Source organism: Oncorhynchus keta, chromosome 22 (assembly GCF_023373465.1).
Source record: "Oncorhynchus keta strain PuntledgeMale-10-30-2019 chromosome 22, Oket_V2, whole genome shotgun sequence".
NCBI lineage: Eukaryota > Metazoa > Chordata > Actinopteri > Salmoniformes > Salmonidae > Oncorhynchus > Oncorhynchus keta.
Window position 1 is genome coordinate 11,008,621 of NC_068442.1, and position 26,740 is coordinate 11,035,360.

At 42.0% G+C, this 26,740-nt stretch overlaps 3 protein-coding genes across 3 annotated transcripts in view; all 3 read right to left on the reverse strand.

Moving 5' to 3' along the window:
* Nucleotides 1-6,130: 6,130 nt before the first annotated feature.
* Nucleotides 6,131-13,043, reverse strand: LOC118401041 (fibroblast growth factor 23-like). The gene is made up of 3 exons (XM_035798211.2): nt 12,592-13,043; nt 7,972-8,075; nt 6,131-7,806 (listed from the first exon to the last, which is right to left on the reverse strand). The coding sequence occupies exons 1-3, from the start codon at nt 12,797-12,799 to the stop codon at nt 7,447-7,449; spliced, it is 672 nt and encodes a 223-aa protein (XP_035654104.1). The 5' UTR covers nt 12,800-13,043; the 3' UTR covers nt 6,131-7,446.
* Nucleotides 13,044-13,762: 719 nt separating this feature from the next.
* LOC118401042 (fibroblast growth factor 6-like) lies at nt 13,763-20,411 on the reverse strand. The gene is made up of 3 exons (XM_035798213.2): nt 19,528-20,411; nt 18,897-19,000; nt 13,763-17,332 (listed from the first exon to the last, which is right to left on the reverse strand). Exons 1-3 carry the CDS (start codon nt 19,865-19,867, stop codon nt 17,156-17,158), a joined length of 621 nt encoding a protein of 206 aa, XP_035654106.1. The 5' UTR covers nt 19,868-20,411; the 3' UTR covers nt 13,763-17,155.
* A 487-nt stretch (nt 20,412-20,898) lies between these two features.
* LOC118401043 (solute carrier family 45 member 3) overlaps nt 20,899-26,740 on the reverse strand; it is a 28,319-nt gene continuing 22,477 nt past the window's right edge. The window contains exon 4 of the mRNA XM_052474774.1: nt 20,899-26,572. Within this exon, the coding sequence (XP_052330734.1) occupies nt 26,129-26,572 (444 nt within the window). The 3' untranslated portion in view covers nt 20,899-26,128. The remainder of the gene's footprint in view (nt 26,573-26,740) is intronic.

Below are 26,740 nucleotides of genomic sequence, written 5' to 3' on the forward strand. Positions count from 1 at the left end.
GCAACACGAACTCAAAAAGGTTCTGGGACACTTTAAAGTCCATGGAGAATAAGAACACCTACTCCCAGCTGCCCACTGCACTGAAGATAGGAAACACTGTCACCACTGATAAATCCACCATAATTGAGAATTTCAATAAGCATTTTTTTCTTACGGCTGGCCATGCTTTTGGCTACTCCTACCCCGGTCAACAGCACTGCACCCCCAACAGCAACTCACCCAGTTTCTTCCCCATTTCTCCTTCTCACAAATCCGTTCAGCTGATGTTCTGAAAGAGCTGCAAAATCTGGACAAAATCAGGTTCTGGGACACTTTAAATTGTCTTGACCCAAACTGATAGGAAACTACAGACCTATATCTATTTTTCTACCATGCCTTTCTAAGGTCTTCCCATTTCTCCTTCTCACAAATCCGCCAAGTCAACAAACAGATTACCGACCATTTTGAATCTCACCATACCTTCTCTGCTATGCAATCTGGTTTCAGAGCTGGTCATGGGTGCACCAGATCAGCCACGCTCATGGTCCTGGTCAAACGATATCTTAACCGCCATCGATATGAAACATTACTGTGCAGCCGTATTCATTGATCTGGCCAAGGCTTTCGACTCTGTCAATCACCAGATCCTCATCGGCAGACTCGACAGCCTTGGTTTCTCAAATGATTGCCTCGCCTGGTTCACCAACTACTTCTCTGATAGAGTTCAGTGTGTCAAATCGGAGGGTCTGCTGTCCAGACCTCTGGCAGTCTCTATGGGGGTGCCACAGGGTTCAATTCTTGGACCGACTCTCTTCTCTGTATACATCAATGAGGTCGCTCTTGCTGCTGGTGAGTCTCTGATCCACCTCTACGCAGACGACACCATTCTGTATACTTCTGGCCCTTCTTTGGACACTGTGTTAACAACCCTCCAGGCAAGCTTCAATGCCATACAACTCTCCTTCCGTGGCCTCCAATTGCTCTTAAATACAAGTAAAACTAAATGCATGCTCTTCAACTGATCGCTGCCTGCACCTGCCCGCCCGTCCAGCATCACTACTCTGGATGGTTCTGACTTAGAATATGTGGACAACTACAAATATCTTGGTGTCTGGTTAGACTGTAGACTCTCCTTCCAGACTCACATCAAACATCTCCAATCCAAAGTTAAATCTAGAATTGGCTTCCTATTTCGCAACAAAGCATCCTTCACTCATGCTGCCAAACATACCCTTGTAAAACTGACCATCCTACCAATCCTCGACTTTGGCGATGTCATTTACAAAATAGCCTCCAATACCCTACTCAACAAATTGGATGCAGTCTATCACAGTGCAATCTGTTTTGTCACCAAAGCCCCATATACTACCCACCATTGAGACCTGTACGCTCTCGTTGGCTGGCCCTCGCTTCATACTCGTCGCCAAACCCACTGGGGTTTACCTAGACCCTGCTAGGTAAAGTCCCCCCTTATCTCAGCTCGCTGGTCAACATAGCATCACCCACCTGTAGCACGCGCTCCAGCAGGTATATCTCTCTGGTCACCCCCAAAACCAATTCTTTCTTTGGCCGCCTCTCCTTCCCGTTCTCTGCTGCCAATGACTGGAATGAACTACAAGAATCTCTGAAACTGGAAACACTTATCTCCCTCACTAGCTTTAAGCACCAGCTGTCAGAGCAGCTCACAGATTACTGCACCTGTACATAGCCCACCTATAATTTAGCCCAAACAACTACCTCTTTCCCAACTGTATTTAATTTATTTATTTTGCTCCTTTGCACCCCATTATTTTTATTTCTTCTTTGCACATTCATCCATTGCAAAACTACCATTCCAGTGTTTTACTTGCTATATTGTATTTACTTTGCCACCATGGCCTTTTTTGCCTTTACCTCCTTTCTCTCCTCATTTGCTCACATTGTATATAGACTTGTTTATACTGTATTATTGACTGTATGTTTGTTTTACTCCATGTGTAACTCTGTGTCGTTGTATCTGTCGAACTGCTTTGCTTTATCTTGGCCAGGTCGCAATTGTAAATGAGAACTTGTTCTCAACTTGCCTACCTGGTTAAATAAAGGTGAAATAAAAATAAATAAATAAATAAAAGTCACATTCAATAGGAATCAATAGGCACATCATCAACCTTAATGTCCCCCAAAAAAACCACAAAGAAATGCTCATCCAACCCTTAAGTCACAGGGGAGTCAAATACAGACTTATTTTTGTTTTAATATGAATGCCATCAGAGGATGGACTGTTTAAAGTAAGACCGTAATGGAGCCCAAGCCTCATAAAACAGTTTGGGGTTCCCACGTGTATTTAATTACATATTTTTCTAATTTAAGAGAGCAGAACACATCTCCCACTCAATATTTATAAGATGGGGGAGCTGCCATCTTCCAGTTCTGTAGTATTAGCCGTCTAGCTAAAAGAGTTGTATAAGCAACAGTGTCCGACTGAATTCTTGACTGGGGGGTACATATGGGCAGTATTCCAAAAAGGGCTGTAAGGGGAGACGGATCTATATCAGTATCATATATATATCAGAGAAACATTTCCATGTTAATTCCCAGAAACCTGACAGTTTGTGACAGCCCCAAAACATATGATACAGTGTGGCTGGTTCCGTTTTACATCGGACACAGGTAGGATCAAATTCAGAGAATATTCTTCCAAGTTTGGCATATACATCTGAAATTGTACCCCTAGGAAGCTAGTTTGGCTCAAAGATTCTCTCTATAGCTGTATTCGCAGGCCTATGGGGAAATGCAGGTGTTTTAGCTCTGACAAAGTTCCTAGTCTGGAGATAGCGGAAGAAGTGGGATTGGGGGAGGTTGAACTTTCCCTGTATAATCAAAGAATAATTGGGCTAGTGAGGAGGCCCAGTGAGTGCCAGATGCCAAAAGCCCCATCATTTAAAGCCTCAAAGGCTAAACGGAACTGATTCCAAATTTTAAGAGACAATTGGGTTGACACACATTTTGCCTAGGGATACTGGGAGAGACGAGCACAACACAGAAGAAAGTGCAGCAGGTTTACATGATTCAGACTCCATCTGGACCCAGAGTGGTCTTGGGCCAGTAGGATCAGTCTGCAGCCAGTATAAAAAGGGCTCTGAAATTTGCAGCTCAGTAGTATGTCTGAGAATTTGGTAGAGCTAAACCACCCAATGCCTTAGGCTTCTGTAAATGTTTTCTTCCAATCCGTGGTACTTTTCCATCTCAAACAAAATACATGAATGTTTGATCCAGTGAATTTAAAAAAGATTTTGGGATGGAAATGGGTAAACATTGAAATAAATATAAACATTTGGGAAACACATTTATTTTAATGACATGAATCCTTCTTATAGGTAGAGACTTCCAAAAAGTAAAAGATTGTTTCAAACTGTCTGCTAGAGCAACAATGTTTTCCTAAAACAAATTTGAATATTTACTTGTCACTTTAACTCCCAAATAGGTGAATTGATCCCGGACAATCCTAAACTGAAAGCTTGTAAAAGAGCACTTTAAAGCAGCCTTATTTACAGGAAAAAGCTCACTCTTGCCTAGATTCAGCTTGTACCCCGAGATTGATCAAAACTTTTTAAGAATAGATCATGTATATTATAGATAGAACAGATATGGTAATGAGGTATCAGGGTTGGAGATAAACAAAAGGAGGTTGTCAGCATATAGCGAGACTTTCTGCTCTAAGCTCACCCTGATTATACCTTGAACGGCATCATTAGAGTGCAGTGCGACGACGAGGGGCTCGATTGCCAAAGCAAACAACAAGAGGGAGAGTGGACAACCCTGTTTGGATCTGCTGTGCAAGGGAAAATAGTCAGAGGACAAGTTGTTAGTCTGTACCGAAGCCATGGGAGAAAAATAAAGAATCTTTATTCACAGAATGAATTTGGATCCAAAGCCAAATCTATAAAGGGCAGCTGTTAGGTAGTCCCACTCACTGGTCAAAAGCTTTTTCCGTATCAAGCGAGACCACCACCTCCGGGTCCCCCGGCGCTGGGGAGTACAGTATATTCATAAGGCGTCTAATATTGAAAAACTCATTCCTATTTCTCATGAAGCCAGTTTGGTCATAGTGTATTACTTGGTGTATCGAGCCTTCCATACGGATGGCTAAGAACTTGGCTAGGATTTTGTAATCACAGTTAAAAAGCGAGATTGGGCGATAGGATCCACATTCCAGGGGTCTTTGTTTTTCTTTAATAGTAATGAAATTGAGGCCTGATAAAAGGCTAGGCGGTAGCTTTGATGTATTAAGGCATGAGGCCTCAGATTTACAGATCTGATGTGCAAGAAGTTTACTGGCCTTGTCGCCTTGTTCGTACACTCTGTATCAAGCGCGTAAGAGTAATTGTTCAGCTTGTCTGGTAGAAAGCTCATTAAATTCAGATTGGAGTACTTGATGTTCTTTATGTAGATCAGAGGAAGGATCTGTAGCATACTTCTCATCCAATGTGGCTATGGCTTCGCTCAGGTCTCGAAGCCGCTGAGAGCGAGCTTTGTTTTTGTTGGCTTGTATAAGAAATAATTTAGCCACGTATGTATGCTTTGAGAGACTCCCATATGGTAGAGCAGGACATACCTGGCGTTGAATTAATTTCTAGGAATAAGGTGATTTCAGAAGAAATGAAATTGACAAACTCCTTATCTGAGAGTAAAATGGATCAAATGAAACGTGTAGCCCCGGAACATTTACAGTTTACTGGGTCGGTACAAACGGATGCAGTAAACAAATAACCCAAAATATTTTGAGTCAGTGAGACACTATGTAAACAAACTTAATACAATTAAATTAAAATGACTGAATGCTTGTAAGGCAAGCACACTAGATGATCATAACATGAGATCACATCAAATAAGCCTGAGTGGGTTCGCCAACTCCCCAACTATGCAATAATAGTATGTTATAACTAAACATAGTTGTACCACAGGTGGGCTACTTACTTACTATCCACAGATCAGAACTGAACAGTTGCTGATAGACTCCTCCGAAGAATCAAAGGTGTAGTCTTTACCATCAAGAGTAAGCCATAGTTAGGCAGGACATCGCAGTCCATACTTTACACCTGGATGGTCCCGTAGTAGTCATTTGGCCTGCCCCAAAGCTGTGACTGCCTGGACACAGTGGGGGAGTAGTCCTGGTAGATGGAGAAGCTCTGTCCTTGAAAGCTCAGAGTGGTATTGCGGGCTCGTCGGTGAATCTCCATCTTCTCATGGAAAAGGTGCACTTGAATGATGTCACGGGGCCTTCCACCATCCCGGGGCTTTGGGTGCAGTGGCCGGTGGGCACGATCAATCATGGGCTTCTCATCTCGTCTCGTCCCGCTGGATGGTTAGATCTGCTTTTAAAGTATCAGAAACATCCTGTATTCAGGCCTCAATCATAGCAACTACCTCTGTTTTAATTTAAACTATCTCAGAGCGTAGTAGTTTGATGGCATCGAGAATGTTCATTTCAAAATAGAAAGCCGATTCTAGATTTGATTTTGGATTGGAGATGATATGAGTCTGGAAGGAGAGTTTACAGTCTAGCCAGACACCTAGGTATTTGTAGTTGTCCAGGTATTCTAGGTCAGAACCGTCCAGAGTAGTGATGCTAGTCTGGTGGGCGGGCGGGGGCGGGCAGCGTACGGTTGAAAAGCATGCATTTGGTTTTGCTAGTGTTTAAGAACAGTTGGAGGCCACGGAAGGAGTGTTGTACGGTATTGAAGCTCATTTGGAGGTTAGTTAACAGTGTCCAAAGAAGGGCCAGATGTATACACTGTATTATCCTCAAAGCGGGCAAAGGAGCTGTTTAGTTTGTCTGGGAGGAAGACGTCTACACTTGTTTACGAAGCATGTGACAAATCAAATTTTATTTGAATTACAGCATTACTACAGCTGCGTTCACACAGGCAGCCCAATTCTGAGATTGTAGGCCATCATTGTAAATAATAATTTGGTGTTAACTGACTTGCCTAGTTAAATAAACATCAGATCTTTTTCAGAGGCAATTAGTGAAAAGCATAACAGAATTGGGCTACCTATCTAAAAGCAGGCTACTAATGTAGTGTTACAGAGAGCTGCATTGAAAACAGTGTGAACAAGGTGTATTCCTGGGCCTAGAGTGTGAAAAGGACGTCATGTTTTTATTCTAAAATGCTGAAGAAAATGAACTTTATTGATATATTTAACAAACATTCAAGGGTATTAACCTAATAAAAAGAACATTATTTCAAATGATATGTACAGTAATGATTACAGTCAGAATCTTATATTTTATTAATGTTTCAATGTATTTTAAGACAATAAGCATCCATATAAAACAAACATTATAAATAACAATATGTGAATACGTTTGAATAAATAAACATTATATTGTTATGGCTCATTGCTTTTTCCTAATGGTGTCCAGCACCAGCTACAATTTGTTCTGGGTGTTGAAGTAATATCATTCAGCCACATGTCTGTACTGTATAATGACAGTGAAACAACCTCGATACATTACAGTATATTTAAACATAGTTAACATACACAACCTTTATATTGACGAAATATAGTAATTCCATAACATATCTATTTAAAAACGGCCTGCAATTAATAGAAGTTACAATGCAATCTTGTATAAAATAATAATTAAGACAGCAATTTTGGTCCATTTTGACATAGGCCTACATAGGAAAATCTCATGCAACTAAAATATTGCAACATCATCAGGCTCAATGCCAAACCAGTTTAAAATTTAACTTTGTGAAAGGACATGGACACTCTTTCAACCCTGTTTAACCCTGTTAAAAGAGAAGTATTACCTTGAATGTTGCCAAACTGGCCGGCTCCTCATAAACTGCTACTCAAACATGTATTTCTGTATTAATTAAAATAAGATACTTTGGAATTTAGATAAGGAAATGATGGGTGACCTGCCTGAATTGTTTATAGGCCGTAACAAAAACAAGAAGTGCCTGCACATTTGAGCCTGCACATTTTCAGGATCGGCCTGAATCATCATGATTTAAATCGGACTTTCATCCCTGACTCAATAGAAAACCCAACTGTTTGAAACGTTCAACGTACTCCGACCGTGCCCTGCCTTATGCAATGTAAATATTTAAAAGTGCATCATGCCCTTGCATAACCAACATGTTGGTATCTCACTGTGCTATACACACGGTCTCATCCACCTATCCTCATCAACTCATTCCTGACTTTAGCAAGAACTACCTCGACATATACTGTAAGACTCTTTCTAGTGATGGGCACAGATCATCTTATTAATTCACCTCCTTGTTTCAATCTAACATGCTCTTACTCAAATTGTCTTGTGACCACTCCATCCAGACAATTCCAAATCACAAACTCACTAGGACTGAGGCACTGGTGCATGGAGATATCTCCCTTAATGTTATCTTGCAAAAGGTTGCTTCAAACTCAAAGCCCATTTCTCTGGCCTGCCTAGTCAAGTTCTTGGTCAGTACTTCACTCTTTCGCTGTCTTTTCCACAGCCGTTTTGATAGGACTGCCTGGGCTATTGGAATGCAACACCCGCAAAGGGTCGTCACAAGAAGTGATGGTCTCCTTGGAAACGGCACCAGCTCGTTCTTGGTCCTGTTGCATATCCTGATCAGACATGATGGGCTCTGCTTCTGGGTTCTCTGCGTTGACCTGTTGGCTCCTCTTCTTTCTGTAAACCAGGTGTCTCTTTAGCAAGTCATGCCTTTTAACATGGATCTTCGCCCCTTCCAGGTGGAGCAACAGTCCGTTGCTAGATGAATAGAACAGGTCAACATGGTTCTCCATCTGCAGCTGCAGGAAAAGGCACTCTTTCCTGCTGTCCATCTGGTGGGGAGTGACAACAGAAACACAACTTGAATTTGACATGAATAGGTCATATTAAATCTACAAAGTCATATGGTACAATGAATGTGAATAGTGATTTGGGAGAGCAGATTTGACTGTTCCCAGAGTGGCCATCCATGGGTGACCATGCCATGCAATACTTACAGAACTGAACAACTTTCCCTCGATGTCCACACATAAGAAGTGTTTACTTTTAAAGTCCAATATTGGCACACAGTCACTTGTTTCTGTTCTTATTGGGAGGACAACTATGGGAAAATGAAAAAAAAAACTAATTTCACACTAAGTATGGAGACAGACAATTTAAGCAAATGATTTAACAATCCTACAAAATAAGACACTTTGTTGAATTAGTTCATTTGGACACTTGGGCTCTATTTACAGCTGGCATTAAGTGTCAAATGCATTTGTTTTTGCAATTTCTTCATGTAAAAAACTGGCGCACTGGCATTTTCCAGCCCTAACGACCAACCTGTCTAACAACAGCTCGCTTGTGCTGAGTAGAAGGGGTGGTAATAGATGAGGTGTGTCCTTAAAAACAAGTGCAAAACTGACCATTTCATGCAGCGCTAATGGGAGGTTAAGACCCACATAAGCTAGTTAACGATATCGCAGTTGATATTGGAATGGATTTTGAGAGCTGAAGCGCAGCCTATCCAGCCTCACAGTGCCCATGGAAGATTGTGCATTTTGTGCTGGTGAATGCCCTATTTAGAAACGTAAAACACTATTGGTTTCTGGCTGGGCCAGTCAAGGACATTCAGAGACTTGTCCTGAAGCCACTCCTGCATTGTCTTGGTTGTGTGCTTAGGGTCATTGTCCTGTTGGAAGGTGAACCGCCGCCCGAGTCAGAGGTCCTGAGCGCTCTGGAGCAGGGTTTCGTCAAGGATCTTGCTGTACTTTGTTCCGTTCATCTTTGCCTCGATCCCGACTAGTCTCCCAGTCCCTGAAAAACATCCCCACAGCAGGATGCTGCTACCACAATGCTTCAACGTGGGGATGGTGCCAGATTTCCTCCAGACATGATGCTTGGCATTCAGGCCAAAGAGTTCAATCTTGTTTCTCATAGTCCGAGAGACCGTTAGGGGCCTTTTGGCAAACTCCAAGCGTGCGGTCATGCGTCTTTTACTGAGGAGTGGCTTCCATCTGGCCACCATAAAGTGCTGCAGAGATGGCTGTCCTTCTGGAAGGTTCTCCCATCTCCAAAGAGGAACTCTGGAGCTCTGTCAGAGTGTCACCTCCCTGACCAAGGCCCTTCTCCCCCGATTGCTCAGTTTAGCCGGTCAGCCTCTCTAGGAAGAGTCTTGGTGGTTCCAAACTTCTTCCATTTAAGAATGATGGCGGCCACTGTGTTCTTGGGGACCATCAATGCTGCAGACATGTTTTGGTACCCTCCCCAGATCTGTGCCTCGACACAATCCTGTCTCGGGGCTCTACGGACAATTCCTTCGACCTCATGGCTTGGTTTTTGCTCTGACACGCACTGTCAACTGTGAGACCCTACATAGGCAGGCATGTGCCTTTCAAAATCATGTCCAATCAATTTAAATTTACCACAGGTGGACTCCAATCAAGTTGTAGAAACATGTCAAGGATGATGGAAACAGGATGCAACTGAGCTCAATTGAGTGTCATAGCTGAATACCTATGTAAATAAGGTATTTCTGTTTTTAATACATTTGCCAAAATGTCTAAAAAGCTGTTTTCACTTCGTCATTATTGGGTATTGTGTGTAGATTGATTAAATACATTTTTTTCCTCATCAGTTTTAGAATAAGGCTGTAACGTAACAAAATGTGGGAAAAGTCAAGGGATCTGAATACTTTCCGAATGCACTGTATATATAAATAATGTAATGAAATTAGATGTATAAACTTTTTTACATATATAAACCAGTAGGGGAGCCTAAAAGATAAATAATCCACTTGGTCAGAGAGAACATTTTTCATTAGTTAAGTAGTAACATTTCAAGTGAGTATGTTTGGGGCAATCAATGCATGTCAAAATCATCTATTAAAAACTAAGTGTGACTAGGCATTGGTCTGAAGCCGAAAAACAAAGGAAATTCACATCAACACCACAACGCCTATTTCACCCATGCTCTACCAAGGTTTTCCAGCACACAGCTTTGACCTTCTACAGCAGCTATGTTGGTATTGTACTTCACACTATGTGTAGGCAGGCTGCTTAGGATTCAAACCTTCTCAAACAGCCCAATTCAGGCTTTTAGAGGAGGTGCTTCCACAATAATGTGATTTGTACCGCATATAAGATAAAGCATTGGATTATTCACACACCACAGTAAGACATTATCCCATTATGCTACTTTTTCAAGCTAAATGAAAGCTAACTTTGCTTTTATATGTACAAGACCATCAGGCTTGTTTAAGCAGTTTTGTCTTGTAGTAATGTGGGTCATGCCTGTATTTCCTTAAACCTTTATTTTAGCAATACATGTCATTTAACATTTTTTATCATAATAACATCCTTTTTTGGTCAGTAGGTGCCCAACATAACAGGTGGCTGTGTGTTAGACACAGTAGCTCAGATAGATATAGCCTGCCTGCATTCCTGATTTCTGTAACTATTAGCTCACCTGTGTAATATTGAATTAAGCTCAGAACCACTTGTGTTTCAAACATGGTCCTGTTTTGTCAATCGCTGTGCTGATCAATATACAGTTCATTACTTCTGTTAAAATAATGTGTAGCTTAAAGTTGGGTTTGTACTTGTATTTTTTTTTTTGCGATAAAGATGGTGATGCAACAATAGTTCACATTTGCCCCGGTCCAACTGTAAGTGCTGTTATTGTGAAGTGGAAATGCCTAGGAGCAACAACGTCTCAGCCACGAAGTGGTAGACCACACAAGCTCACAGAAAGGGACTGCCAAATGCTGAAGGTTGCAACACTCACTACCGAGTTCCAAACTGCCTCTGGAAGCTAAATCAGCACATCACTTATTTTTACAAGAAACATTAATGTTTTGAAAATCCCAAATTGTTTGCATAGTCAACTTACACACTTATCCCACCAGACATTCCACCAGGCGTCTTTTCACAGTCCCCAAATTCAGAACAAATTCAAGAAAGCGTACAGTATTATATAGAGCCCTTATCGCATGGAACTTCCTTCCATCTCATATTGATCAAATAAACAGTAAATCTGGTTTTAAAAAACAGATAAAGCAACACCTCGCGGCACAACGCCTCTCCCCTATTTGACCTAGATAGTTTGTGTGTATGCTTTGATATGTAGGCTGTGTACTTAAAAAAAAAATGTAAGTAGTTCTGTTCTTGTCCAATGATGTTCTGTATTATGTCGTTCTGTATTATGTTTCATGTTTTGTGTTGGACCCCAGGAAGAGTAGCTGCTGCTTTTGCAACAGCTAATGGAGATCCTAATAAAATACCCCAAAAAAACTGTTCGTTGGGAGCTTCATGAAATGGGTTTCCACGGCAGAGCAGCCGCACGCACACAAGCCTAAGATCACCATGCATAATGCCAAGCATTGGCTGGAATGGTGTAAAGCTCGCCGCCATTGGACACGGGAGCAGTGGAAACGCGTTCTCTGGAGTGATGAATCCCGCTTCACCATCTGGCAATCCGACAGATGAATCTGGGTTTGTTGGATGCCAGGAGAACGCTACCTGCCTCCAATGCATAGTGCCAACTGTACAATTTGGTGGAGGAGGAATAATGGTCTGGGGATGTTTTTCATTTGTTCGGGCTAGGCGCCTTAGTTCCAGTGTAAAGACATCTTAACGCTACAGCATACAATGACATTCTAGACGATTCTGCGCTTCCAACTTTGTGGCAACAGTGTGGACAATTCCCCCGTACACAAAGTGAGGTCCATATGCGGCAGGTGGTTAGTGGTTAGAGTGTTGGACTAGTGGTCAAATCCCAGAGCTGACAAGGTACAAATATGTCGTTCTGCCCCTGAACAGGCAGTTAACCCACTGTTCCTAGGCCATCATTGAAAATAAGAATTAGTTCTTAACTGACTTGCCTAGTTAAATAAAGGTAAACAAATACAGAGATGGTTTGTTGAGATCATTGTGGAAGAACTTGACTGGCCTGAATAGAGCCCTGATCTCAACCCCATCGAGCATATTTGGGATGAATTGGAACACTGACTGCGAGCCAGGCCTAATAGCCGAACATCAGTGCCCAAACTCACTAATGCTCTTGCGACTGAATGGAAGTAAGTCCCAGCAGCAATGTTCCAACATCTAGTGGAAAGCCTTCCCATAAGAATGGAGGCTGTTATAGCAGCAAAGGTGGGAAAACTCCATATTACACCTGATTCTACTATTCATGGTCTTGATGAACCGCTGAGTAGAACAGACAAGCCTGCATAACGCTGTGGATCGTCAACAACAAGTTTGATAACTCCTGATACAAACGCTGCAAACAGAATGACAAACTACTGAGAAACGGAAACACCTGTAAAATACATTCATTAGACAAGTACAAAAAAACTCTTAAGAAAAATTATGGACATATTTACAAATCTGCACTGGGACAGGTTCTGTAAATCCTTGAACACAAAACTTCAGCTCAGATGTCCTAAGCAATGCCTACACAGCTGTTCAACTCCAGAAAAAGAACATGTCCTCGTTTATAAGTGGCAGTGTAAATTGAACACTCGCTTTTAGTTTGTGTGTGAAATAAAAACGAGTCTAAACTTACATTTAACAATTAGATAACTTTAAAATAAAAGCATAGTGTGAAAATAGTTTATTACAGAAAACTAAACTTACCCAGAGAGTTTATGTCGATGGCTTTATGTACATGTCCATTCAAATTCACCTTCAATAAATCATCTCCTACATCGACAGACTCTGGGCGCTTGCTCGTTCCTTTAATTGTTTTGCACGGCTGCGATGGGTCTTGGTGCACAGGGAAACAATTTACCGGCATTGATTGGTGTAGAGCAGCCAGCCAAATCGCGAAGATAGCCGGGTGCATGTTGGGGAAATGTGCGGGTTCACACGCTATTCCGCGAGGTGCTCTAGCTGCAGTGTTGACAACAATTGACGGGAAAAGAGGCCAAAAGTTATATTTGAGAGTGACAGCTCTGTGACTGGCCCAATCCTGTCGATGTTTTTTTTGTTTTACCGGATGTTAGTTTGAGTTTCAAAAACTCATTATATAACACGGCTAACAGTACATTATGCTCGCTTCTACCTAAAAAAAAACGTGTCCCAGGGTCAACAGAATGATGTAGTTTATATGTGCGGGAAATGATGTATGGAATCGTTTAAATCATACATTTAGTAGGGAACTTCACCACCCTCACCTCAAAGGTAATTGGCCCATGTGCCATTCCTGCTCTCTGCTTAAGCAATCGCCTTTACAGGGGTCTGCATTTCTATTGGTTGGTACAGTTTATTTGCATTTTACCTGCATGTAGAGGTTGCCTATCTGAGGGTCTGGGCTCTCTTGTTTATTCTCCCTAGCCTCTTCTCTTGTTTATAAATACTGGACAGGTTAAATCTCTCTCTCGCTTGCTCACACACACACACACACACACACACACACACACACACACACACACACACACACACACACACACACTTCTGTCCAGTTTTTGTCCCTTGGCTTATCCCTGAACACATCTGGAGTGTAGAGGCCCAAATGGAACCATATTCTTCCCAAAACGTGGCTATATTTATTTTTGCCAGAGGAGGGAGCCCCAGCTGCACACACACATCATAGTAATATGAGTGTGCTTAAAAAGTGCAGTATAATCCTTGAAAGAGTTCAGTTTACTTATCAATTGCCACAAAGAAACACTCGCTGGCTTATTTTATTTTGAATAGTGTATAATACACTTCTCAATCTAAAATATTGACTAACTAAATCAATACATAGGAGGTTCTATCATATAAATCCAGTTCACAATTGACATGAACCATAGGCATAACAACAACCCATATAAAACATGTTTTATTATTATTGCAGGGATACAGTTGACTGTTGTGCACAGCACATACGTACAAAAATAAAAGGAAAGCCATTTTTGATATATTAGTATTCTTACTCGTCAACATATGCTTTTCCCCCCAGAAACAAATGATTGGAGAAGTCTGTTTTTCAAACTAATTTACAATCATTTCAATAAATCGGAACTAAGGCAGAAGGTAAGGTATATGTTAAAAAAAAGATGAGGGGGATTTCAGAGGATGCACACTCCCCTCAGTACAGGAATATAAAACTGAGTGAGAACACAAACTAAGGCTGCAGACACACAGGGCACACACAGACTCGCTACCGCCACCTTTGCACACGTTGGAGAGCCCACAATGGATTGCATTGTAAGCTACTGTAGGCTTGAACACCATTTGCGTATCTAACACTCTTTGAGCAGCTTTAATGCATTTAGTACAAAGACTTGTGTGAAGGTCTAACAGGTGTACACTAAACTAGGTGCTCTTTATGACATAAGAAACCATTTTTGACTGAGGCACAATTCCCACACTTCCAAATATCTCTATTTCAGTTCATGTATTTGCTTGTTAATAATAATAATAGATGTATTTTATATAGCGCTTTTCATACAAAATCTCAAGGTTGTCCAGATAGTGTCCTGTTGTCCATATAGACCGGCCCCAAAAATATGAATGATAAATACAATAGGATGTTGTTGCACCACCCAGATTAAATGAAACCATGAATCCTGCTACGTCATCCCAGAAAGACACATGCAAAGCGGTAGAAAAGCTCGTTTTCATTCATTCCACAATCCTGAATAGATCATTCTCAAGACATTTTTCAGTTACATTGTGACAATATAGGTAGGCTTGATCTGGTGCTATCTGTAGAGATAACTCTACTTGGAAGACTGAACAAAACTCCATAATGGCCCACATCCAAAACAGCCTTTGTGTTACATATTTTCATTGTCTGCCATCCTCTTTGTTTGCCATCCGCCTTGTATACCATCTTCCTTGGAAGTAGTGCTTTGCGAGCACTGCACAGCAGGACAATTCCATCTTATTCCTGACTCAAGGTAAATTGATCTGATAACACCTCTGCTTTCTCTTTTGCTGTGGCAGATACAGAGTATGATGGGTGTACACATGGATGCTTTCTGTGTTCCATCTCAACTAGACACTGCATCGAGCCTGCAGCCTGTCTCTTCCTACTACAAGTACTTGGGGGAAGGTCAGCACCAGCTCAAATCCATTTGACAGTTGGCTACCGATGAATGCTGTGTTGGAATAAGAATTGAACTGGTGTAAATGTAAAAGAGGTAAACGATGACAACATCTTATGGATTTTACTCTGACACACCAAACATACCTATAGCACTGTAATAACCAAAGATAAACCGTCTTTAAATCAGATTATGTCACTCCGTTCCCAATAAGTCCATGCTCATTGCCCACCAGTCAAAGAGAGGTACAGAATCATCAAACCACTTACACCTAAACAATCACTGTATGTCATTCATGCAAGGTTTTCTTCGAGCTACATAATCAACCACAAATAAATAAAGGAATAACAGAGCGAATGTAGGTCAAAGGGGAAAAGAGATCCGGGTCAACCCCGGGTCAACCTGAACATCACGTGCCTAGACACAGTGAAAGAAGTCTATGACTCTGACCTTGGACTAAAATGGCTCCGGATGGGAGAGGAAGGATACTTCTGGAATCTCATGGCCATTGTTGAACAAAGGCTTTTACAGTGTCCACTGGACAAGGGGGGTCTGCTCGGGTATTTGGGGAGTAGCTTGTCCAAAATGATCTGCATCCTTAGCAGGTTAAAAGAACAATGGGTACCACATGCACAGTCCCATATAAGTACTCTTCTTCATGTCAGTACAGCACTGTATGGGTTTATCGCTCCACTATGGAAACGTACAGTATTCGAGGAGGAGAGCAAGTAAGCATTGACTTCAATGCACAAAGCCCAAACATCACTACTGTAAAGCCTTTGGGGAAATGCTTTGAGACATTGCTTCTGTTTTTCTTTCACACAAGACCTTACAACTTAACAACTGCTATAAGCAATGAAAGAGAGAAACAGGTACCTATGAGTACAATCGTTATGATCTAACTATCAGATATTATATGTAAAATACAGATTGCACTAGCTACCTGAAATATTGTTAGCAAATCTCAGTTGCGTGAAATAAGCAACATCCCTCAAAAAAATGTCAATGTAATATTGGCATTACTTCAAATGAATGTAGCTGACCCTCATTTCCAGAGTGAATGTGAAAACAAGCACCATTTCTGCAGCTCAACATTTACTGCAGAAATGGAGATACTGTAAGTGCAACAACAGACATCGAACCAGCGCACAAGTTAAGGTTTCAACCCTCATCAGTTTCAAAAGGAATCAAACTGTTTGATTTGTACAGCAGGCTCCCTTTAGTCCAAGACCAGGCACATACACACATTTCAATCTGGTCTGACCATCAAGCCATCATACACTTAGCCTCATAAAACCATCTAGCCTCATAGAAACTAGCCTCATAAAAGCCAGGATTGTCAAGCCCCCTAGGATGGTGGGTCTCCAGCTCTAGCTTTCCACATCAATGGCTTTGAGCTCAGACACAAGAGTCTCAATTAGAGTCTCAATTACTTGATTGACGTTATTCTGAAAAGAAAAGAAACGGAAGATACTTGTGGGCCTTTAGGAATCGGGCTAAAGCCCCCTGGAGTGTATGAGGTTAGTGATGACCTGCGTGTCATCCCTATTTCTGACTGAGGGGCACATTTCTCACATGCAAGGGAAGGGGCTCTCAAGTAGGAATCAAAGGCACACACCATCTCATCACAAAGCAAGGAAACAAGCAAGTGCTCTAGTTACCCTTACTATACAATGGTATAATGTTGACACAGAGGATGGAAAATGTCTAGTCCTTGATTGATAACGACAAAAGTTCAAATTAAACAGGCATTCTTCTCAGTAGAAATTTCATGCACACATTTCTTTCCATTCGGTGACGTGACGCTTTGAGGTAATGAAAAGTATCCATTTCACTTCTAGAGGCTGAGCTGTCATCCACTGACAGGGCAAGGTCTCCACCAGATATGGCAAGCACCCATATCAAGTGGAGGGGACAGACGAAGCTTCTCCACCCCTTATATAATACTCATTAAAATAACAAGCAGCAAATAATGGCATATCCATAAGTTGTAAAACAAAGTAAGCTACCGAAATGTACATATAAAAGACTGAATAAATACCATCATATATAGTGGTATTTCTTTCTTTTGCAGTCCATTTGTATTGGTGTATGCGTGTATACAGTATAATGTTACCTGGAAAACAATCCACATGTGCAAATAAGTGAGTTATTGCCAGTTTTGCTCATATTCTGGGGAGGAAGTGTGTGACAGTCATGGCAGTGGTGGCCTTTTTGCCTCTCTTCAGACGGCCATGCTTGTTGAGAGCAATGTAGGAGCCTCTGTAAACGGAAGACTCATAGGCGTTGTAGTTGTTTGGCAGCATGCTCTCTCTGAACTTGCACTCATCATGGAAGACTGTCTGAAAATAGCAAAGGAGAAAAAGCCTAAGAAAATGCGTGGCCAAGTCTAGTTTCACAGCTAGCAGTTTGATATGGTTGTACAGGATGCACAGAAAAATACTTGCCATGCAATCATTTCATCCTCATCCAGGATTGGTTCACATGTAAAGTAGGGGAGCCATGCACTAATATATTGGAGCACATTTGGGGCTGATAGCAGGCCATGAACCTGCAAACCTTTGTCTCTGAAGACTAGTACATCTCTTGCTCAATCTAAAATTCATAAGAAATAAAAGTGTTTATAAAACCTTGAGGTGATATCTAAACGAAAATTACATTTACCACATAGTTTTTGAAAACTGGAACTCCAAACTTTAAATCAACTGAGATCATCTTGACATATCATATTCATTAAATTTCAAAGGAAATTACAATGTGAATGTTTCTGTTTTGGAGTCATTTGTTCTATTGGGAGCATGCTAACAGAGGCCCTACCACTCCCATACTTTGTGCTTGATAAAGACAATGCTAAACTGCAGCTTACTGAACAAAAACAAATGTTGGTTTGCTTACTCCCTGGGTCTATTGACTTATTTTTGTGTATTAATAAGATGACGCAAATGTGAACCTTCCCTTTAAACATCAATAACTGGGGTATTACGCACAGGTAGCACTGCTGTGACACTTATTTGTCACCCATATGGGTAATTAATTAGCATATTAACCCATGTGTTATTTGTGAAATGATCGATGTCAAAAGGTTTTTAATTGCATACACTTTGTAAGTGTATTTTGGGGGGGGGGGGCTGTTCATTCATGCGCAATTGGAGAGCTGTGGGCATTCTTGTGCGCACCTTGCACTTTGTTAATTGCTAATCGTGTTTGTTTAATTGTCTAACAATATTTTTCAGAGTATTTGTTGGATAGACATTTTTGAAAATGTTCTGCAATAATACGTTGTGAAAAGACGGGATGTGCTGGGACTTCCAACAAGACTGCCTAATGACGTCCGTCAGAGATACCCTAATGGAATCACTTTTGAAATCATCATTCCTGACTCCTGGTTCAATGTCCATAATCAAAGGATGCACTTCGATCAGTGATAGCCATAGCCTGTGAGTGTAACCTAACATGTAAATAGGCCTAATATTCATATTTAAAGGACTAATTACATACAGTCCCAGGTCCCGATGACAGGTTCTGGAGTATCGGGGGGCTTTCCCTCGCACGCAGGGCCGTATTACAGCGCGTGACACAATTATGCGTCTGTTAACCTCATCATTATAGCCGAAGGCAACTCGACCATTAACAGGCCCTTAGCTCATTTACTACTTGTAATTTCAAAAGAATGCATAATAAGATTGGGGGAACATATCGTTAACAATACCAAATAGCCTACCATTCCATTATCATATTTATTCTCACATAATTCACAGCACACGTTAAGATAGGCACACCCAATAGTTAATATGACATGCAAATAAAACCCGACCAGTCATAGCGTAATAGCAAAGACCACTATTCTCGGAGCCATTAACAAATATTGCAGGAAAATAAATGGAATAGCCAACTGTGCATACCTACCGTTCCGTATAACCTTCCTCGGCTATTCATTGCGACAAACAGCTCACTCCTTACCCCATACAAGCTAACCACTCCTCGCTCTACCGTTGAGATCTCTATTAGACCTAATTGAACAAAATACCAGATATTAGATATTGGAAAAATACATCCGATCAGATAGGTACAAAATATGGTTCATAGTGGTTATAGCATATGCTGTGCGTCTGTGGGTGTAACCTTGCAGATTGCTACGCAGGATGCTGAGTCTTTGTTCTATATAAATTCCCACGTTAAATGTTCGATATATGCTCAGAAATGTATAGGTTTAGGCTATCATGTGGACTTAATAATTGCCCTTTTGAACGTACACGGTGACTGTTAGTTTCTCGGCCGCTGTAGGAGCCAGTGTAAAAATAGGTTGTTGTCTAAATACGTCCATACATTCATGTCATGTTTGAGATTAAGGAGACAGTTAGCACTGGTGGATACTGTTTTTAATAGATTTGTCTTTGCTCTAGAAGACATTCAATGCTCCATTCGCGGATGATGACATATCATGCAAAATGGGCTATAGATGCTGTTAGATCCATAATTATCGACGACGGCCCCTTTATGTGATGTATATTGCGTTACATCTGTGGAAGCAACTCACTGTACTGGTTTTCATTATGTACACCATTTATCCTCCCGTCTGGGAGGACCTGGAGGTGAAACCCGATACCCGCGTTGCAGTAGAGCCTCCGGACTCTTTTGATACCTAGCAAATAGTCACTCTCCCAGTTCAGGTCCGATTTCTCCCCCGAGATGCCCAGAATGGAGCGGGAGAAGAGGGTCTCCCATCTTTTCTCCAATAACGTTGCATTTGTCCTGCTCGGAATAGGATATGATGACACAATCCCTACTATGAACCCCAAGAGAACAATCGCAGTCAACGTCCAGTGCGTGCTGGCCTCGTAGGACATACTGATGAGGAACCTTTGCGCAATGGCCATCCGGTTTACCTTCGGGGCACGTGGTCAAAATGAATGGCCCTAAAAATACCACTCTTCTTGTTTTTCTTCCTTCGGCATGCTGGCAGAGGATTATTTTTGGAAAGCTGATCAGGGGTCTGGGCATGAGACGACAGCCCCAATGCAGAGGAGTAGAAATGGGAGTGCGCGTGGCAGTGCTTGAGATGGTGGCGGTGATGATTACCATGTTTTGCAGCCCCGCGCCTCCCTCTCTCTGTGGGCAACGCAGGCCGTGGATAACGCCACTCACCAAAACCCTGTTTCACCTTGCCAGGCTATCGCATCTCTAGATTACATCATGCTGAGTTCACTGCTGCCCCTTCGAATAATACAAGGGCGGAGGATGGGGAGAGTGAAGTTGCAAGCAAGCAAGAAAAGAGGCGCTGAATTGCAGTGCCAAGTCTGTGGAGAGTTCAACTGAACACTGTCACAGCGCCCGTGAAACCGAGGACGGGAGAGATCGCATTGGGTGGCAACTGCGGAACATGATGGACACTTTGGCAGCTCCCAAATTGGGTCGGTGGTCATATGTCTGACAGGCTGCTTCCTTATTTAGAAGGAAGGTGTAAAAACAGTCCACTTGTCACCGGAGAGCAATGGCACCCTTGGGGGCCACTTCCTATGCTGCTGGTTCAAGAACTTTCCAAACCAATTATTCTCTTAAAACACTTGAATAGGCTTACAATTAAAGTGAGATGCATTCATGAGCACAGTGGTGCGTAATTTAGTTACCCGAAACGTCTCTCATAGACTATTCATTCCCCTGAAACATAAATGCATATCATATTTTCTTTGTAATGATGACACCATGGAGCATATGCCTATACGTCAGTGGCGCGCTTCCACCGGTCCCCTCAATGTCATCCAGTTGGTTGGGAATTCCAATAGATGGCGCTATCTCCAAGGTTTTAACTGTGCTTCATGCGCAACCATCATTGACCATAGTTCAAAACATTTCGACAGACGACAAAGTTGTTCTCAGTGACATACAAAATCTCAGACAAGCATTTTTCAATGCAGTACATTTATTTTGTATTAAAAAAAAATCTATTTGGTGACTGCACAATACCCAAGCTGAGGGATTTATAATCAAAATAATATTATATGATTTTTATGAAGGCTGAAAACACAAAGAACAACACATTTGGAGCACGAATTAAAACTTGAGGACATAATGGCAGATTCATAATTCATACAGTCCTCATCAAATAGGACCAATGTGAATAGATCCCTGATTAAGTCTTATACACCCCAGCACATTTACAAAACAGTTTTGTCAATTAACCAAAGCCATCTTAAATGTGACCCTTGGCACTTGCTATCTTGAGACCCAACTAACCTAAACACTGGGCATTTTGACACATAATTAAAGAACCACAACACTGTTGTTAAGTTATTGGAATTCAATGGTTACTTACGCTACATGACCAAAAGTATGTGGACACCTGCTTGTCTAACATCTCATTCCAAAATCATTGGCATTAATATGGAGTTGGCCCCCCTTTGCTGCTATAACAGCCTCCATTCTTCTGGGAAGGCTTTCCACTAGATGTTGGAACATTGCTGCGGGGACTTGCTTCCATTCAGCCACAAGAGCATTAGTGAGGTTGGGCACTGATATTGGGCGATTAGGCCTGCAGTCAGCGTTCCAATTCATCCCAAAGGTGTTCAATGGGGTTGAGGTCAGGGCTCTGTGCAGGCCAGTCAAGTTCTTCCACAACGATCTCAACAAACCATTTCTGTATGGGCCTCGCTTTATGCACAGGGGCATTGACATGCTGAAACAGGAAAGGGACTTCCCCAAACGGTTGCAACAAAGTTGTACGCACAGAATTGTCTAGAATGTCATTGTATGCTGTAGCGTTAAGATTTCCCTTAACTGGAATTAAGGGGTCTAGCCCGAACTATGAAAAACAGCTCCAGACCATTATTCCTCCTCCACCAAACTTTACAGTTGGCAGGTAGCATTCTCATGGCATACGCCAAACCCAGATTTGTCCGTTGGGCTGCCAGATGGTGAAGCGTGATTCAGCACTCCAGAGACTGCATTTCCACTGCTCCAGAGTCCAATGGCAGTGAGCTTTACACCACTCCAATGGACGCTTGTGTGCGGCTGCTCAGCCATGGAAACCCATTTCATGAAGCTCCCGATGAACAGTTATTGTGTTGACGTTGCTTCCAGAGGCAGTTTGGAACTCGGTAATGAGTGTTGCAACTGAGGACAGATGATTTTTATGCGCTACGTTCTTCAGCACCCGGTGGCAACTTTCTGTGAGCTTGTGTGGCCTACCAATTCGCAGCTGAGCTGTTGTTGCTCCGAGACATTTCCACTTCACAAAAACAGCACTTACAGTTTACCGGGGCAGCTCTAGCAGCGCCGAAATTTGACAAACTGACTTGTTGGAAAGATGGCATCCTATGACGGTGCCACGTTGAAAGTCACTAAGCTCTTCAGTAAAGGCCATTCTACTGCCAATGTTTGTATGGAGACTGAAATGCTGTGTGCTCGATTTTATACACCTGTCAGCAACGAGTGTGGCTGAAATAGCCGAATCCACTAATTAGAAGGGGTGTCCGCATACTTTTGTATATATAGTGGATGTCTAACAAATATCAACAAAACGAAATATAGGGGAAACTCAACACAGAGAAACAATACAGTGGTTATAAATGATCCTGATGCAACAGTATCGACTACTTCCTGTTTACTAATAAACAAGGATACAATAGGTTGTTTACCATACTCTGCAAAGGTATTAGTCATCACGAAGACATGCACATCCAGCAAAGTTGCTCCTTTAAAACCAGAACTCATAGAGGAAATAGTCCGGATGAAATAATGATTCGTAGTATAACATTCCTACAGGGACACATTGACAGCAGTCGAGATCAATAAGCTATCTGACTGTAAGCAACCCACGATGAACGAGTGGGATGGAAGAAAATTCAAATCAATTATAGCGCTGAAGTCAAGATGTCTCTTAGCACATCTACACAAAAAATAACAATTTATAATTGTTTTTCACAGAAATAGCTTTTGACAGATGCAACAAAAAAATAATGCTAGATACTTTAATATGTGCTTATGATTTTTAAAAGATCAATAAATAAATAGTTATGTCCAAAAAATAAAAACATTTCGAGAGGCACTTGCAAAACGTTGCTATATTCCCAAGGCGCATGGCAGTATGTCCATATGCTCTACAGTACGTCAGATTAGTATTTACTTGTCTGTGTGCTGGGGGGAATTTTCTCAAAGTCAACTGTTATTTTCACAAAGTTACCGTGTCTGTTTAGTAATTGGTTTTCAACGATGAGTGACGTGGTATTATCTTTCACGAACTGCCAATGAAATATTACAAAAAACAAGTTCATTTTGACCCCATTCTCAAAATGAGATTATATATCCAATAGGGCCAACTGTATTTAGCCAATCTCATCATTGCATAAATGAGCTATTACATTATGTTTGGTTATTATACAGCCATATTTCTGATTGAAAGTCAGAAAAAGTAGGCAAATCATACACCGAATGCATATAACATAACATATTGATTGTAACACAACCGTTTTACTAACAAAACTCCAAGTTTGAAGAATAACCGAAGGCCACAATATATTTAGATTACTGTGTGTGTATTAGGTACACCACCCTGTTCATGAAAATTGTTCACTCCTACAGACAGTGAGTCACCTGGCCGTGGCTTGCTATATAAAGCAGGCAGACAGGCATCGAGGCATTCAGTTACTGTTCTATTGAACGGTCGAATTGGCAAAACGAGTGACATAAGCGACTTTGAGCGTGGCGTGATCGTCGGTGCCAGGCGCCCCGGTTCCAGTATCTCAGAAACGGCCGGCCAGTGCCTAGGGTTTACCGAGAATGGTGCGACAAACAAAAAACATCCAGTTAGCAGCAGTCATATGGGTGAAAACAGCTCGTTGATGAAAGGTCGAAGGAGAATGACAAGAATCGCGCAAGCTAACAGGTGGGTCACAAACAGGAAAAGAACGGTACAACTTGTCAGTCCTTGTCACGGATGGGCTATTGCAGCAGACCACCACACCGGATTTCACTCCTATCAGCTAAAAACATGAAGAAGCGTCTCCAGTGGGCACGCAATCACCAACACTGGACAATTGAGTGGAGAAACATAGCCTGATCTGACAAATCACAGTTCCTGTTGTGTCAGGATTTGGCGTAAACAGTATGAGTCCATGGCCCAATCCTGCTTGGTGTCAACTGTAACAGTTGAGCGAAGTTTCCATGCCCCGAAGAATTCAGGCTGTTCTAGAGGCAAAGGGGTGTCCGACCCAGTACTAAATGGTTGTACCTAATAAACTGGCCACAGTGTACAGCAGCAGATGAGATACAGAAAGTCTGTAGCTTATAGCTATTATTTGTGTGCAGTATTCTGTTAGGTGACTGGAACTCCAGGAGAGACTGCATCCAAAGTCATGTCATGTTGCCCTGCTCTCTCCACTACACTATGAAATTCACACACACGTTTGTTTTACTATCCTTGTGGGGACCAAACAATTGAGTCCCTAAACCTTAACTCTAAACCTAACCCTTACTCCAAACCCTAATTCTAACCCTAACCTCTAAATCAGCCTTTTTCCTTGTGGGGACCGGTGGAATGTCGCCACTTGTCCGAATTTTCCTTGTTTTACTATCCTTGTGAGGACTTTTGGTCCCCACAAGGATAGTAAAATAAACAACAACAAAAAACAGACACGCACCTTTTCACAGACCCATGTTGACCTTCAAAAGAGATGTACAATACACAGAGAAAAGGATAAAAAATATGACAGAACACAAAAGACTGTCATCTTGCATACTAAAACTATTTTCAGTAACCCAGTTCACTGTAACGCTGCAGTGTTGCTAGTATGACTTTTTGGTATTTTGCTCATGGGAATATTAATTGAGTTTCCAAAAAGACGTGCACCTGAATTTTTTACAGCATTGGTTAATTCACCTCATTTACTTTCCTACTGTCATTTCAGATTGAACGTGATAATGGCAGTAGAAATTATGTAATAAATAGCACAATATGGCACTGTCTGAAATTTCTAGAAAAGAGGTGACTATCCTGAGATGACAGACTTCAAACAAAAATGCAATGATGCCATTGAGCCACTTCATTCTAACAACACCACAGTTACACAGATGACCTCACCTAAACAGGTTGCATAAGAAATTCCCATAGGAATATAAATATATGAATTCATATCCAAAATATATACAGTAAACCTGTTTATTATCAAAAACCATCCAAAACTAGGGGCCAGTTACTCTAGGGGCCAGTTACCCCAGTTATTCCCAATTTTTCTATTTGCAGTTTCTTGACGAACAAGTCCAACGGTCTCATTGAACTTATCACGTGTGTGATAACATGTATGTTTCAGTAAGCAATGCAGAATCCATCCATTGTGACTGCAAGCACAACCTGGCTGAGAATAACAAACAGACAGAAATGCCCCTACATTAGCAGCATGGAGCTATGTGAGCCCAGATCCTTTCCCAAGCAGGTGATGGGCTCTCCAGATTGGGTATTTTTCTCTCTTGGCCAGTCTGCATGAGAAGTGGGCAATAATCTCCTGTTGACTTTGACTAAGGGCTGGATTCGATCCATATTGCAGAAGTATCGCGGAAGATCCACGTTATAGGCAATGTTCCCGCATTCCCGCGTACTGCATTCACGGTAAATGCTGTCGGCTTATTCGGAAATTCCATTTACATTTTAACACAGATCTTCCACAGTACGGATTGAATCCAGCCCTAACAGCAGACTGTTTTAAATATATAGCATTGACAAACTCCTCACATAGATGTGAGTGAAATGGTAATAAATCTGTATTCCAGTTGTCTAAGGGCCGATGGAGTCCGCTCATGCTGTGAAGCTAGCTGTACCTGAGGAGAAGGAGAAATGACCCTTCTGAGAGGCCATCTACGTGTCTGAGAGGAACAAGGTGAGAGACACTCTAAATACACAGACACGGTCTCTCTCTTGTAGACACAGTAACTAGCTGCAGTAAATTCTGGAGGGAACAATTGTCATGGGTATACATTTTCCTTTCATTCCTGCCGCACACTTACACACAAACGTATAAACGGGCTGCCTCATTGCAATCCATTGGTAATGCCATGGCAACGGTCAGCGAAGACACTGGAGCGTTGCAAGCGCAGGGAGTGGTAGTGCAGCCAGGGGTGCATTCCTTCACTCTCGGTTCCTGGTTCTTTCAGCTCTTGAGGTCCTTTTGGTCAAAGATGATGTGGTTGGCCAGATAGATGGCGATGATGCCAAAGATGGCGGAGGAGGCCATATAGGCAGTGACGGATTTTGTGAACTGAACGATCATGCCCATGAAGAGAGTGGGAAAGACCTGAGAGAGGAGGAAGGTGCTATCCAGGATGGCAAAGTCCAACCCTACGCCGCGCTTCTCGTAGCCCTCTGGCTCATCCTGCTCGGGGCCCGTGGCTTTGTGGGACGACCCATTCTGGCCTTGGGGAGGGGGGTAGTAGTCTGAGCCGTCTTGGCTGAAGAAGGCATGCCCGTTGTTGCCCCCCAGTTTGTGGGCCAGCCCCCCCTCCTCAGCCACGGGTGTCAAATGCGTGATCGAGTCCTGCTTGATCACAATCCCGTACTTAAGCACGTTTTTTGTTTTCTTTTTTGGCATGTAAACCTGAAATGCAAAGAGAGAGAAGTAAATTCAATACACAGTCTAGGGTTAGGCAGTGTGTGCAAGGGAGTTTGTTTGTGTAGGGCTGGACTGGGTATGTGTACGGAGGGAGGGAGAAAAATGATATGACTATGACCACAATGTGAGCGTTTGTTTGTATTGGAACATATA